Raw genomic sequence first — 16,703 nt, 5'->3', positions numbered from 1 at the left:
AAAATATATGATAAGACATACATTTTTGGACAAGAGTAATATGGAAATATATTTTGCTTAACTGAATTTTCATTATCTGGATTTTGCTTTTCTTTTTCTTTCACTAAAATGTAAAAAAGTAGGAGTTGGAGAGAAGTCTAGAGATAGGCTCCCTTCAACCCTAAAAATAAAAGAATAAAAGATGATTCTTGAAATTACAGAAGGAAATAGATTGAAGGCCTTTGGTAAAACAGGCAAGGAGGCTAGATTTAGAATTTATCTATGATAAGATTAGAACTTATGATAAAAAGGAAAAGTGAGGTATTCTTAAAAGATCTATAGTTTTCATGTATGATCCCCTTTTTCTGTTCTATTTTATATGTGAAAATGCTCATTTTAGTGTTAAAAAAGTAAAGTGATCATATTAGTATTAATATCCCATATTGCAATCTTAAAATTCTATATACTATTGCTTAAATCAAAAGTCTTGCTACATATTTTCTAAGAAGTTTTGGATTTAATTTAACTCTTTGTTTTTGGGAAGTATCCCATCAATATACCTTCTTGGATACAAATGATAGAAAACATTCTCCAAGTCTTTCTTCCAGCACATGAAATTTCTTTGAAGACAAGACCAAAACTTTATCTGAATGCAAAATATAATTACTATATTCTGTCTATGAATAAAGCTAGAAGAAGAAAGTCAAATCATTCTAAAGTTAGTTAAGATAAAATTACAAAGAAGGTGATAATATTGTAGAAGCTCAAAATGCCTAGAGTGCATTTTGTGTGAACTATATCCTTGGAACCATCTATTTCCCCTTTGTTACCTATGGCCACTGGTTGATACCTTTTGCTTGGAATAGAAATGGGAAATAAATTCAGTTGGGATAATTAAAAGAAATAGTTTAGAATTTGATCTGTCTTAGGCTTTTTTTTGGAACTTTTACTAGGTGTGGTACATGCTGTGTATAGGTTTTAGAATGGTAGGATTCACTAATGTGAACTGACAGTTACCTGTGAATAACTCCTTTCAATCCTGCCCTCAAAAAATTTGTTGATATTAGGGATGGGAGGGAAGAGTATCTTTCTGCTGGATAGATTTAGTAACCACTAGAAAACTGTCATGGGGTCTCTAGAAGGGGAACCAATTACAGAAGTGCCAAGAACACTGACTCTATTTGCAAATGCAGTACTTTATAAACAGCACAAGACATTATAAACCTGTGTGATAAATAAAATGTAGTTGAGTTGGATGAGAATTCATTGCAATCTACTCTTTTTTTAGTCCTGAAATTAGAGCTTAGTGTCGCTTTGAAGGGAAGGTTCTGTTGTTGCTTGATGGTCCTTACCAGTCTTTCATGGCTGAGATAAATATGTAATGTTTGAAATTCTCAAAAGCTGTTGAGCAAAGAAAGCATATCTCTTGCTGCTTCTCTGTAGTATAGGGATTTTAAAAATTATCTAATCTGTAAGAAAAACTATTGAGGCAGAGTTCTGAGCTAATGACACTTTTTTAAAGGGCTCATGGCTCTCTCCAATGAAGTGAACCTCAAATCTTCCTCATGATTTGAGATGCCCACTTCCTTCAGGGCTCTTAGTTTTATAGAGTTTGATACTTGTACAATACAGGGGAAGCAGACCAAAAATACAGAATTTCATTAGTTGATAGACAATCAACTACCCTTGGAGAATCTACACAAAATACAGCATCCCAATGGTTGACAAACAGTCTAGCCAGCAGACCTTAACAGACCTATTATGAACTTTCAGGAGGTTCTACTAAATCAAGGAGCAGGTTCATGAGGTTGTAAAAGGATGTAAAACATATATGTACACCAACTGACCAGTAGAAGGGCAGACTACAATCAGGATCAGTTATTGGCTACATTGTCATAGTCATCTCTTTACTTTGGGCAATAGAAAAATAACAAAGGACAGAAGGGGAACAAAAATATCTGGGGGACTTTCTATGTAATTGAGTCACCTCTGTCATATGGGACTTAGTTGGTCACCATAACAAGGAAAATCTAAGGTGGAGGTCCTCTACTTGATTTCTTTTAATTAAGCAAGTGAACTTACAACTGCAGTTCACAGCTCTAATACTACAAGAATTTACAATAACTACTACTGTGGTATCATTTCAAATTGATTAATACTTATTGGAATAAAATAGGAGCTCAATAAATCATCTATCATAGAAGATATACAAGCCCCATTAAATCTCCTGCATTCTTAGATTCTACTTAACTAACTTAATACTATTCTTGGTCTATTATTTCTCTTTTTTGGCACTTTTTACCTATGTTATCCCTCTCCACATTCTATAGACCAAATCTTACATTGTGGGTCTCAACCTCACATGGTATTGTGTAACTGAATGTAGGGGTGATGAACTTATTATCCATGACTTGGATATTCTTATGACTTATTATCAGCAAATGTTTGGTTTTTGTATATCTTTTTAAATACCTATTCATCTAGGGGCATTTAAATTTTCTTATGCAAAAAGGGGTCATAAGTGGAAAAAATTTAAGAAGCTCTTCTATAGGGTACAGCTAGGTGGTGCAGTGGCTAGAGCAGCAGCCCTAAAGTCAGGAGGACCTGAGTTCAAATCTGTTCTCAGACACATAATACTTCCTAGCTGCATGACCCTGGGCAAGTCACTTAACCCCAATTGCCTCAGGGGGAAAAAAGAAGCCCTTTTATAGACTAATTTTCAGCAAAAACCCACGGAGAATTTAATTGTGATGTAGACTCTTGTTCTACTTCTTCCTTAGACATAATGTCTCTCATTTGAAAGTACAAAAGATTCATACAAAATTCTCATTGAAAAAAACCTGTGAAATAGACAAAAGTTTTGTGGGTTATAACCCCATATGGGGTCATATAACTCAATGTGGGAGTCACAAAAATTTTGACAACAGTAAAAAGGTTTTGAATGCAAAGACTGAAAATTAATTCAAAATCAAAATCTAATGTATAATGAATCCAACTTGTTTCTGGCAGCACTTGCCCATGTTACATCATACGATTTCACTGCAACCTTTATTATAGAGCGTGTGCACTTTGCACTGTGCATATATGGACACTGCCAAAAACACTTCAACTTAGATTCAAGTATAAAAATTTCTTGAGTGAAAAGAGTCACAAGTGGAAAAAAATTTAGAAGCTCTGATATACAATATAATTCTTATTATACTCATTCTGAGGATGTGGTTCATCAGTTTGCCATAGAGTTGCTTAGAATAATAAATCACCCCATAGTAAGTCTAAGAGCTAGGATTTTGACCCAGATCAAGTTCATTCAGTATTCTTATCACTGAACCACAGTACCTGAGAACTTCTCACATATATAAAAATAATATGTGTGTATGTATAGACAGGCATCTTCCTATGGTTTCATCAGTGTAGGAAATTCCCAATGCTAAAATTCTCTCATTGATATGAAAGAGCAAATCATCTCTGTCTCAGAGAATTGATTTGTTATCCAATTAATATGTGTCAAAGAGAAGATGTGAACCCAGTTTTTCTGAATAGAAATCCAACCTACTATCTGTTTTTGTCATGCCACCTTTTACAATAAGGACGAATAATGATAATATAAAATATAAAGTAACTGAAATTCATGCTAGAGGTATAAATCAATTAATGTGCATTATATGAAATAAAAATGTTTATTATTGACTACACATATAAAAACTATTGACTGTGTAGGTAAAGGAATACTTAGCGAATGATCTAGGATTTTAGGTAGGTAGTATTTCAATAGATGGAAAAAAGAGAAGTCATATTTCAGGAAGATGGAAAAGCATGAGTAATAAAGAATATAGAAAGATTGGTCATGGAAGGAAATACAAAAGCAAATTATTCAGTTTGACTAGACACTGTGAAAGCTTTTGAAGGCAGACTTGAGTTTTCAATTTGATTTTTTAATAACTGAGGTGAAGGGACAGGAAGTAAAGGGGATTTAAATGTTTTAAGTGGTAGAATGAAAACTCCAGTTTTAAGTTCATACTATATTTAGGCACTGTTGTATATGGGGGATGTGAAGCCTTCTTCAAAGAACTTTCACTTAGAAAAATATGTGATCAGTAAATTTATATAAAATTAATGCAAATAAATTTGAGGGATAAGTCAGTCGAAAATGGCCTCATGTCATAAAGAGAAACAGATTTTGGAAACAAATTACTAAATTTGATTTTGACCACTATGAAGATTAAAATACAAAGAATTAAAATATACTGGTATGCAGATGTCCTATATGCAATTGGAAATATAAGTGTATAGTCATGGCTGGAAATAGTTCACAAACATTTATTTGGTTGTTTATATGTGACGATGTTCTTAATGTAAATAGGTCCTAAGCCATAAAAACCACTCTTGGGTAGTGGTACATAATTCTAAAATTTAATCTCATATATTTTTATTGTAATTCATTTTGATTTTTCATTGAAGAATGAAGACAATGTTCCCATGACTTAATTTCTTTATGAACTGTTCTTTGTTGACTATCGGTAAATTTAGGCTAATTGAATATCTCTTCCTCTTTTGGAAAACAAAATTACCAAAGATCAGAAAGATAATTTCAAGAGGTTTTGGCATGGAATAATCATTTGAATTAAGTTAGAATTTCTGTGATATTATTCTGTGTATAATATAGTATGACTTTAACAATTTATATACTAAATTCATGGCATTATACATGTTAACATTTATTATTTTAAATTTACAATTTTTTATATTTTAGTTTTAAAGCATATTAACAATAGCAATGTAGTTTTATTCTAGATGAGCAGTCTGCAAACATCCCATTTTTCTCTGAGTTAAAATGTATCCATAGTAACCAAAGTCTTATAATGTCTTAGCTTTTCTCTTAGTTGGAATGCAAAAGTTTAAGTTCTAAAAATGGAAACTAGAAAGTTCCTAGTGTTTCTATTATCAGGCTTATTGAGCTCATTATAGATTTTTTAGCTTAGTTCTATAGGCTTTAAATGTTTTTCAGCACATATATTAGAGAGATTTAAACCTTAACTCATGACCTGACTAAATTTGTGACCAGGGATTTATTCACTGTGGAATAGTGTGTGAATGATTCAGAAACAAAATATGTACTATTAAAGCACAACATTTACCATGAATTCTCTTTAATGCTCATCTTCATTTGGGATAAATTCTTCAATTTTAGAATAATTCCTTAAGTGATCATACATGTGTGAATTTGTGTACTTGCACATGTGCAAATGTACATGCATGCATACACACATGTGTGCAGACTGCTTTGAATTATTTAATGAGGATTTGTTTGATAGTTCTTATTTTCATCTATGTGCACATGCATAACACATACATATAGTTACAGAAGGCAGGTTCATCTATGCACTTACTTGGAAGTCAAGAGCTAGAATGTTAAGACTAACTAGACCTACTTCACCTCTAACTCTTTATGGCATTCAGGTAAATGACTGAACTATTCTGCTCTTCAATTTTCCCTTGTGTAAAATAAGGGCTCTCTGTTAAACTAGCCCTTTCCCAGGCACAGCTAGGTAGCATAATATATAGAGCATTGAACCTGAAGTTAAGAAGACCTGAGTTCAAATGCAGCCTCATATACTTATTAGCTGTGTGACCTTGGGTAAATTATTTAATCCTATTTGTCTCAGCTTCCTCATCTGTGAAATGAACTGATGACGGAAATAGCAAACCACTTTAAAAACCACTTTTTTGCCAAGAAAATCCTAAATGGTGTCACAAAAAGTAAGACATGACTGAAACAACTTAATAACAAATTAATGCCATCTAATCACGATATGATAGAACACATTTAGATCTGTTCAGGTCAAAAAAGGTTCTCGGAAGCCATCAAATGCATTAGCACTTCAGTGCTATTTATAGCACTATTAATAAGGTATCATTTAGCATTTATTTGAGACCTTCAGGGACTGAAAAGAACCTATTTTTGCAACCATTTCTGCCCAGTTTGGAGCAACTCTAATCATTAAGAAGTTGCTTACTCTTCTTGTTTCTTACTGTTCTTTATAGAAATAGCTTCTCTCTAACTTCTAACTAGTGTTCTAATCCTGATTCTTGGCATCAAGTAGAAAAAATCTAATTTCTTTTCCAGATGGAAGTTCTTTAAATGCTTGAAGAGTACCATCTTATCCTTCCTAGCCTTATCTTCTCTAGACTAAACATTTATAGTTTTTTCAAATCCTTGTTTGGGGTGGTTTTGCCTCAGAATCACAATTCCTTGGTTTCTTTCCAAAGCATCAGTGAACTTAAAATGTGGTACCTAGAACTGAAAAAGTGGGAAGATTTCAATTAACCAGCTATGTCCTCCATTTCTGTTTATCTGATTCCCTGTTTATCTTCCAGAGCAACTACTGATAGAGAATTTTGTTTGTCTTAAAAAAGACTTTTATTAAGAACAGGAGTTCTTAATCTGGAGTCTGAGGATTTGTCCTTTATTTAATTTTAAATTTGATAATTATATTGCAACATAATTGAATTCCATGGTAATCATTTGCAGTTTATTTTAAATTTTATTTTAAAATCTTTATTTACAATCTTATTTTTAAATCTTATTTTTATTCTAAGAAGTGGTCTATAGGCTTTCCCACACTACCAAAGAAGTGCCCACTGTTCTATAGAATGTTCCCTATATTCTTAGGAAGCAGAATCTACTTTAGAATCCACTCCTCTGACCTAACGGTTCTCATTTTTACTTCTTTGCCACCTTGTATCCAAAAATCTGTTACCAAATTGAGACATTCTCAATGAAATCTCAATGAATTCAATTCTCAAATCTTTTCCTTTATTGTCTTAGCATCTGAAAGGGTTATTGTACTTTGCTTTCAATTGGCTGTAGTCATGAAGTACAAATGCCTCTTTATTAAATTTTAGAAGGGTGAGAGGCACTTCATATCTATAATTTTTTAACTCTTGTTTGCTGATTTTAATTCATATGATTAATTCCTTCATGGTGTTGTTGAATGTCATAGTAATATGTGAAATTCTATAACATTATATAATTTATTTATTTAATCCACAGTTTTCACGTGTACTTAAGAATAGAGCCTGGCCTACCTTTAAACAGGCCAAGTCCAAAATCTCCCCATTGCACAGCAGTGATTTTTGTCCCACTAATTGCCACATCAATGTCATGGAAGTCTCTTATCCCAAAACCTCAACGTCCCTGGGGAGTGCCTTTGGAGTACAATTGGACAACAGAAAACATAATTCCCATGATAAAGAAAATAAAGTTTCTGAGCAAGGTATGGTGATTCTTGTAAAATTTATTTGAAATTTAAAAATAGATGATTATAATCATTTTCATTGTTTTCATGACTATCTTACTCTAATTCATGTGTTCATAATATAGAGCACATGAATTAAAAAACATATATTGATAATTGAATTATAGTTATAATTATTATACTTATTTTATGCATTTAAAAGCATATCTGCAAGTTTCATCATGCTGGCAAAACAGTTCATTAGAAAACGGGTTAAGAACCTTATCTTTATAAAGTTTGTTAATAGGAGGGAGGGAAAAAAGTGCAACACAAGGTTTGGAAAGGGTGAATGTTGAAAATTATCTATGCATATATTTTGAAAATAAAAAGCTTTAATTTAAAAAAGTTTGTTAATAATATATAAATCACTAGTGGTAGAAAGGAGAAGGATGAAAGGATGCATGTACTATTCATTCTGCCAGGCACCTTGTTTCTTGACTATCTCCCCTGGTTCTGGAGAAGCAAAGCAGCAAAAATGGACATTATAGAAAAACTTAGCCTCTTCCAAAAGTTCAGATTATATATCCAAGTGGTAATAAAAGTTAGGGGACAATTGCTTAATGTTAAGAAAAAAAAGACAAATGGAACTTTCTTCACATAGCCTAACAATTTCTTGGCATGATTTATATATCCAGTTAGTAAACTAGTTCAGGAATTGGTAAAGGTTTTTTGAGAGGGAGAGAGAGATCGGGGAAACTGTATTTATCAGGCATTCTAGATGTTTGGTTTGTCAACTTTCTTATACAATAGTGGAGGAAGGCATAATCTGGTAAGATTGTGTCATTTAAATAATAATAAATCTGATATTTAATAACAACAGCAACAAAAACAATAATTATAAGAATAACTGAATTTTTCTGCAAGAGATCTTTCCTGGACCTCCTAAATCATAGTGTTTTTCTTTTGAAATACCCTTTGTACATAGCTGATTGCATTTTGTTTCTCCCTGTCAATGTGAGGTCCTTGAGAGTAGAGATTTTTGTTAGTTTGTTTATCTTTGTATCCCTAGCATTTACTATACCTGACACAAATGCTAGTTGATTAGTTGATACTTATCATTAGCACTTTTGACATAGTATCTAATTTGAGCTTTACAACAAACTTGTGATATGGGTACTATGATTATTTTTCTTTTCTAGAAGAATAAATGTAGTTTTATACTGGTTAAGTGACTTGCCCAGCAGCCATACAACTAGTAAGAAATGGAGACCCAATTTGAACCTTAATTTTCATTACTTCGTACCAGCCCTTGTTTTCCTGCTACTCCACACTGACTCTCAATTGGCCTTTTTGAAGTTAGCCTATTTTTTAAAAAGAAGCAATTTTATTATGTTTGTAGATATGTAATGTTTCATGTATGTGTCTTTCCACAGGCATGTAGGTTTTAGCCACTCCTTTTTGTATTAAGTACAGAAAAATAATTTTCATTCATCTTTCATGTTCCTTAGTGGTTGTCACTTTTGTTACTAGAAGTTAATAGATATTATGAATAGAAAAGTGGGCCTGAAAAATAGAAGCAATATGGTGTGGTGAATAGGACACTTGGTTTGAAGTAATAATAGTGAATTCGAATCTTGCCTCAGATATATAGTGTGTAATTCTGGGTAAGTCATTCAATCCCTCTGTGCCTCAGTTTATTATTTGCGAAATGGGATGGAGTCTTGGTTTACATCTGTGATTTTTAATGTCCCTTCCAGTTTTAAAATTATGACTCCATGATCGTAAAGTAGAATGCTGTCCCCAATTCCACCTCTTTCTTATCTCAAATGAAACTCTAACTGAAGGGTTGTGTTACAACTGTTCTGGCAGTTGTAGTGATGGATACAGCCATCTCTTCTTTGTTTTAACCCAGACAACAGTGGAAATCTTTTCCTCTGGCAGTGGGAAAGGTGCTTAGTGTGATTTCCCAAGCTTTAAGGAAGTCACCTAAGGAATTTCAACTTCCTCATAGCTCCAGTGATAGGAAGGATGTTATCCTCATTATTCATGGATTTGTCTTTAAAATGAATTATAATGATGTTATAAAAGTTAATGGTTATATTAGTTTGTGTGAAAATATTTGCATCTTGCAGGAAAACTCAATCCTATGGTATATATCCAGCATACTATCACCACCATGGCAGCCCCTTCAGGACTGTCTCTTGGACAGCAGGATGGACATGGCCTCCGGTATCTGTTAAAAGAGGAGGACCTAGAAACACAAGACATCTATCAGAAATTGCTGGGCAAGCTCCAGACTGCTTTGAAAGAGGTAGAAATATGTGTCTGTCAAATAGATGAGTAAGTATATTATATAATATCTTTATACTTTTCACTTTCCCATTTTTGTGAAATGTGACTTCTTAAATTATTACCATATGTTCATCTCTGTTATTGTCAAATATGATGAAAATTATGTTAGTTAGAGATCCTACCTTCAGAAGTTTGATACTTGAAGACTATGATGAAAATGCAATAAACATATTTGTGATGAGCTATAAATGTATAATTTAAGACTCATATATAATTTTATTTTATTGTATCAAATTAACATTATAAACAAATATGAAAACATAAATTTGAACTATAAAATTTTAAAAAGGAAAAAGATAAAAAGCAACCTCATATCTAGCACAGTGCTGACAACATGCTAAGTGCTCAGAAAGCATGGGTTAGATGAATGAATAATGACTATAATTTACAAAATCCACAACCATTCCAATAAATAAGAAGATGAAAACAAACATAAATTCAATTCAAATTACAAGTTCAAATTTCTCCTTTCTAAGACCAAATCAGCACCTGCATTTAAGATATTTTACCTCTAACTGAAATGCTGCCTCCCTAAGGATTTTGTTGCTTTATCTTTCATTTTATATTATCATATGTATATATGCATGCATATATCTTAAATATAATATGCTTATATACATATATACATGTGCCTATATATATATATATATATATATATATATACCCATGTCTATCAATATAGCTATACTTTTATTTGATGACAATCATCTTAAGGAATTCTGTTTATCTAATATAGTCCCTAGCTCTCAGGGAACTTTACTTTTCTCTTCATGTATTTGTAGTTACAAACTTCTCTGCCAGGGTAATATGGATTTTATTTTGGACTCACAAATTCTGGTTTATAATTTAAGTACTAATATATAATGTATATTTTTACTTTTGCAACTATTGTTGCTACATTCCTCTGTTGTAAATGCACATACATCTATTAAAGTCTCTATTAATAACTTAGTTTTTAAGCAAATCAGTCCAAATTAGGAATTAAAAATCTCAAGGACGAATGCATCATAATTTAAAAATTATCATTGAATGTTTCCTACATCATTTTGTCAAGAGTTTTATTAATAGTTTGGATTTAATCTTTTTTCCCAAATAAGATTTTTTAAAATGAATGATAAGGTTTTAAAAATGACTTTTTTGATGACATTTGGTGTGGCATACTTATTACTTCCTGTTTACCAATAAATTAAGAACTTGGAACAAAGCTGATATGGGAATGGCAAGTTATTTTTAAACAATTGTTTGTTATTTCCAAACCTCAGTTCAAAAATGATCTTTTGGCAGAAAAGTTGACAGTTTTTGACATTAAAACTTAACTTCTTTTAATAAATGTAATTTCATTATTTAGATTTTACTGTTCAATATGGACTATTGTAGATTGTTTTAAAACTGTTTACAGAGTGCTAAGAGGTTATTTATGTAGTATATAGATAATAAATAAACATTTATCTCTTATTTAAGAAATATTTGAATAGAAACATATCTATTAATACTTTGATGGTTGGGGATCTTATTAATGGGGATATTTCCTCCTATATTGCAGTTCAAAATAAATCCACAATAAATCCTCCTAAGAATTTCCTAAGGCTTCAACATTCCACTATAATTTCTTTTTGTACTCTAAATATTTTCACATCCATTAAGGACACAAGAACCTAGTTGCTCTTTGGAATATATAATTTGAAGTTATAGGTCTGGTCAGTAAGACCAAGATTAAGCTTATCCTACAAGAAGTAAAGTGTCTTTTCCTTTCAAGAAAGTACATTTCAATAAGAATAAGTTTCATGTTTCTGTTTGTTTCCTACCCTTTAATTTTTGTATTATAAGGAGAAAAATCGATATAAACCCCAAAATTGATTAAAGGGATAGGGGAAAATGAAAAGGGAAAAATAAGTAATAAAATTATTATAGTAAAAGAATAAAAACTAATGTAAAGCAGGAAAGAATAAATTATCGAAAATAGGAATAGATTTAATCCTGTGAGATCCAAAAAAAAAAAAAAACCAAAAAAAAAAACTTAGGAATTTGCCTAAGTTGATTGCTTAGTCCATGACTTTCATTTATAATTTCCAGCTCACCAAAGGTAGAAGCAGATATTAGGATGGCCCTTGGTGTCAAACTTGATTTGAAAGTGTTGAAAGATTATCATGAATATTGTCCTAAATAATTTAACAGAATTACTGTGGAATTAGAACAAAGAATGCAAAGCTGGTCTCACCTGAGGAAATAATGATTAATCTGCTCCATTTTAAATGTCTCCTGAGTTGGAGGGGGTACTCTTCTATTCCTGCTCTTTCACAAAACAAAATGAAAGAAAACTAGAAGATTTTATAAATTGCTACTAAGGTGATTATGAAAGCTTCATCTACCAATTTTTTTTCAATGACAACAAATCAGGAGTTCTTATCATGGGTTCCACACATAGGTTTTTCTGTGGACAGACCACAGAAAGTTCATAAACTTGAATGGGAGGAAAAACAGTCATATTGTTATTTCTATATAAGTTATTTCTATATAAGTTGTTTCCTTTGTAAGGTTATGCATTAATACAATGTGTAGAATGCATAGGTTTCAGAGAAAGTCAAAGGGGGATCTGTGACACAAAAAATAGATTGCCTTTTCCAACAAATCATGCCTTTAATGAAATATGAGCATGTTGAGATATATATCCTCCCTCTTTCCCCCCACCACTCCCACTACTCAAGTTTCAACAGTTGTTTTTGCTAGATCAATGACACTTAATTCTATATACCCTAATCCCTGAATTCTTTTCTCATCCTCAGTTCACCATTTCCAAATGCAAACAGGACATGTGGACTTTGATATCTTATATGCTCCTCAATTTTGATGTATCAAAATTTGGGCTTATTGATTTTTCTCTGAAACTTGCTCTTCCTCCTTTTAACTTCATAGTACTACAGAATATATCATGTCCCTCTCTTTTACTTCTCACATGAGCAAACTACCAAATCATGTGTACTATATGTGTATGAACATAAATCTGCCTATCTTTCATTTCTTGTATTTCTTTTCTCCCCTATATTTCCACTGCTACCTCCCTAGTGCAGATTATCTATCAATCAATATTTCTATCTTCTTTATTTGACCCTTTCAATTCACACTTTGTACTGCTGCCAGACTAATCTTATGCTTAGATTTCATCATGTTACTTTTCAGGATTCTTTAAAGACTTCCTTATTCTCTGTCAAACACTATTCAGATTCCTCAACCTGACATTTAAGGAAACACCCTTTTCCTAAAATGTGACTTGAATATCTTTGCAGCCTCATTTCATTACACAGTCTCACAAGTCTCTGTCCTGGACAATCTTAAATCTCTTCCTCTGTGAATTGTTTGACTTCCTGTTCTCATAAGCTCCCATATATTTAATTGTCATCTATATGCTGATGATTGTCAAATTCATTTATCTAGCCTAACCTCTCTGCTTATCTCCAGTCTCATGTTTCCATCTTCCTATTGGACTTCTCCACTTGGATGTCCTTTAGACATCATAAACACAACATATCCAAAATTAAATTAATTATTTTTCTTCCCAAATGCTTTCCTGTTTCTAAGTTCCCAATGATTGACAAGTGTATTATTATCTTCACAGACACCTGACTTTTTCCATCTAATATCCTTGGCTCACCTCTTATATCCAATCAGTTGCCAGGTCCTACATTTTCTACTTTGTTACATCTCTCACATGCCATCTTCTTTCCTTTGACACTGCCATCATCCAGCCGCAGACCCTCTCCATCTCCTTTATCGAGACTATTGAAAGATTTTGCTAATTGGTCTCATTGCTTCAAGTCTCTCAAATTTTCTCACAAGCAGGTATGATCATGTTTGTGCTCCCCATTAAACTGACTACAGTGGCTTTTTCTTACATTTAGGATCAAATATAAAACCCTTTATTTAGGTTTTAAGCCCTCTATAACTTGATTTCTTCTAACTTGTCCAGTCTTTTTGCTTTCTTCAGGTACCAAGTAAAATCACACCTCCAAAAGGAAGCCTTTCCCATTCTTCTAAATTCCAGTGCCTTTATTCTGTTATCTTCAGTTTATCCTGTATATATATAGCTTGTCCTTTGTATGTATTTTTCTTCCCTGTCTTCCCCTGGTAAACTCTTAGACAATAAGTTCCTTAATGGCAAGATTGCCATTTTAATTTTTCTCTATTTCACCACAATTTAGCATAATGCATAACACATAATAAGTGCTTGTTTAATAAATTATCATTGGTTGTGAGTATACTTTTTCCTTAATGCAACCCAACTTGTTTCTTCCTTAAAATCAATTTTTGATTCACCCCATTTTTATACATTGCTTATATATTGATGGACTAACTCAACAGGCTGATGAGCCAGATGCATGTTATAGTCTGGGAAATAGCAGTTTTTAATCTCTCTCTTTTCTGTGTGAAATACTGGGTAAACTTCCTTTGAGTAGCTGTGGATTCATTGGAGATACCCTAAGGAATAGTGGAGATTATTGCAATTAGCTTGTTGTAATCTATAAACAACAACACTGCCTAGACCTCGTTATCCCTAAGGGAATTTCTTTTCCATCTGGTCTCTGGAAAGGTCATACTCCATAAGAAGGTCATCCTCCAAGACCATAACAAATTTATTTTTATTTATGCTTAATTGAATAACCATGGGATCATTTAGTACAGTTATCTCAATAGGTAGATCTTAAAGGTTGTATCTTGTATGACTCTATTTTATGTATAGGAAATACTTTGTTGGAAGAAAGTCATTGAGTCTTTTCCACATCCAAGACATTAGATTCTATAAGTCTATTTTAAAAGTCAACAAATAAGAAAAACAGCATAGTCCCCTTTTCTTTGTTTTTTTCTAAATAGTCTTATAGCTGAAAATGTAGAATCATATGGAAATTATTTGTGAAAGCTTAACTATTCCCAGCTCATATGTTCATCAGGGATAAATATTTATCAAAGATAATTTTTTTCTTTTCTTGCTTTTCACTTATGTGATTTTTCTGAATATTGATTTCTCAGTGATTTTTAAATGATTTTGTCTCCAGCAAGGATATGTCGTGTGTCTATTTGGTCTATTTCAAACATTTTCCCTAATCTCATTTTTCCTGAGTACTATTTCAACCTCCTCTTATAACCACAGTAGTGAGATCTATAGTGGTATTATTACTATGGAAAATGAGAATTAATCACTGTCATGCTGTCCATTGTGTTTAATTTCCTAGTTGCTAGGGATTCTCTTTCACTTTTTATGTAGATACATTTTTTAGATGAATTGATCTGTGTAGTTCTCAAGCTAGGTTTTCTGCAAATTTGTTTTGCCTTTCTCTGATACTTATTTTCTTCTAAAGAGACACTGCTTATATCTTCTGGACCATTGTTTATTTAGCAAATTAGTTGATACTTTAGAATGGTTTTTGCCTTTGGATACTATATTTTTCTTTTTGGGAAGGAAATTAAGTGTTAATTAATTATTTTTTGATTGTTAAAACATTTTCTCAACTCTGGTTTTCATTATAATGATTGTCTTACTACAGTTAATTATATGAAATAAAATGATAATCAGAATCATTGGTTTTACCATTATCCATTTTCCATTTCTCAGTACTCAACAATTTCTTTGAAAAGCCAGTTTGAAGCTGATACCATTGCATGTACTTTGTTCTTATTATTTTTCCTACATCCTTTTAGGAAAGTTCTTTTGTGGGAGCAGGGAAAGGGATATTAGAAAAACAACAAAACAACTTGGTAGAATTGGTTTTATCATGTATACTAAAACAAAAAAGGATCATTTCTTGGAACGCTTGGTCATCTTAAAGATAGCCAATATTTATTGGCTTAATTATGTTAAGTGAATAAGAGGATAAGGCACTTAGATGACATAGTGGATAGAATTCTGGACATAGGAAGAAAACATAATGTGAAATTTTTCTTCAAACATTTACTGCTTATGTGATCCCAGGTAAAAGACTTAATTTCTTGAGCCCTGGTTTCTTCATTTATAAAATGAGATATTGGACTTGATGGCTTCTAATGTTCCATTTGTAAATTTTTCAATCAATATCCACCTTGTTTAAATTTTAAAGACGTTGATAATCTGTCTCCAGTCTACTTTTTAAAAATTTGCATAGTGTTCCTCTATATACTCTTCAATCTAGACCATGTCATGCCTTGTACAGAAAACTCCCTCTTCCATCTACACCCCTCATGCTTTGAAAGTACTTCCACTTCACTTCTGCTTCTTAGAATTCCTTCTTTTTTAAACATTTTTTTTCTCAAATGACATCTTTCCTATGAAGTCCTTCCTGAGCTTTGCTTAATATTTCTCTCCCAAGAATATTTAGCTGGTATTTAATTCATTAATATTTTACATGAGCTTATTCATATATAAATAAAATGTGGCCTTCTTTACAGAAGAGTCAATTTACTTTTTTTCTATGTATGACCACCGCCTAATACTAAGCAGATACTTAATTCTTGCTGATTGGTGAATTCAAGAGACTCTTATAAACCAGTCAAAAGAATTAAATGAATAATTGGGTTCTGTTGCACTAAGATAGTTAGTTGATCATTGGTGTGAAGGTCAAAAGGGCAAAAAATCCTAGAGGAATAAACTTCTAATTGAGAGTTTAACCATTGGGCCCTATCTTCATACAAAAAGAAAAAAATAAGAACATGAGTGATTAATTGGGAGAATATGGAGAATTTGAGAGCTTAGAACTCATGATGAGGATGGAAAGCCAGAAGAGTCAATAAAGCGAAGAGGTGAAATATCTGTAATTATATTAGGAAGGCAAAAGACTTAAAAACTGGGTAGAAAAAATTGAGTAAATGGCAAGATAAACGGTACAGTTATGGTTTTGAATGGCTGGAATAGAGATGTATATCACTGGAGCTGAAAACCTCGAGGGATTTTTTGGCAAGGATATTAGAGAGTTGAAACTATTGAGAATGTACCTTTGTGATCTCTATTCCACCTCCACCTATGTTTTACTTGTAGAGCATTTTTTATATGTTTAAGGACCAGAGCTGATTTGTTTTTAATTCTAGTTCATCTTTGTGTATTCATCTCTATAATCATAGCATGTGGAATGCTAGAACATTCTAAAAGAAAGAAATCCTTTCTAGTTCTATTTC

General features: G+C 32.2%; 1 protein-coding gene across 1 annotated transcript in view; it reads left to right on the top strand.

Moving 5' to 3' along the window:
- PREX2 (phosphatidylinositol-3,4,5-trisphosphate dependent Rac exchange factor 2) overlaps window positions 1-16,703 on the top strand; it is a 411,213-nt gene that overhangs the window by 232,924 nt on the left and 161,586 nt on the right. Inside the window, 2 exon segments of the mRNA XM_031946290.1 lie at window positions 7,031-7,253; window positions 9,347-9,554. Coding sequence (XP_031802150.1) covers window positions 7,031-7,253; window positions 9,347-9,554 — 431 coding nt within the window.

This window comes from Sarcophilus harrisii, chromosome 1 (assembly GCF_902635505.1).
Source record: "Sarcophilus harrisii chromosome 1, mSarHar1.11, whole genome shotgun sequence".
In the NCBI taxonomy this organism is placed as follows: domain Eukaryota; kingdom Metazoa; phylum Chordata; class Mammalia; order Dasyuromorphia; family Dasyuridae; genus Sarcophilus; species Sarcophilus harrisii.
The sequence above is the reverse complement of the archived record's forward strand: the minus strand, read 5'-3'. Positions and strand labels throughout refer to the sequence as shown.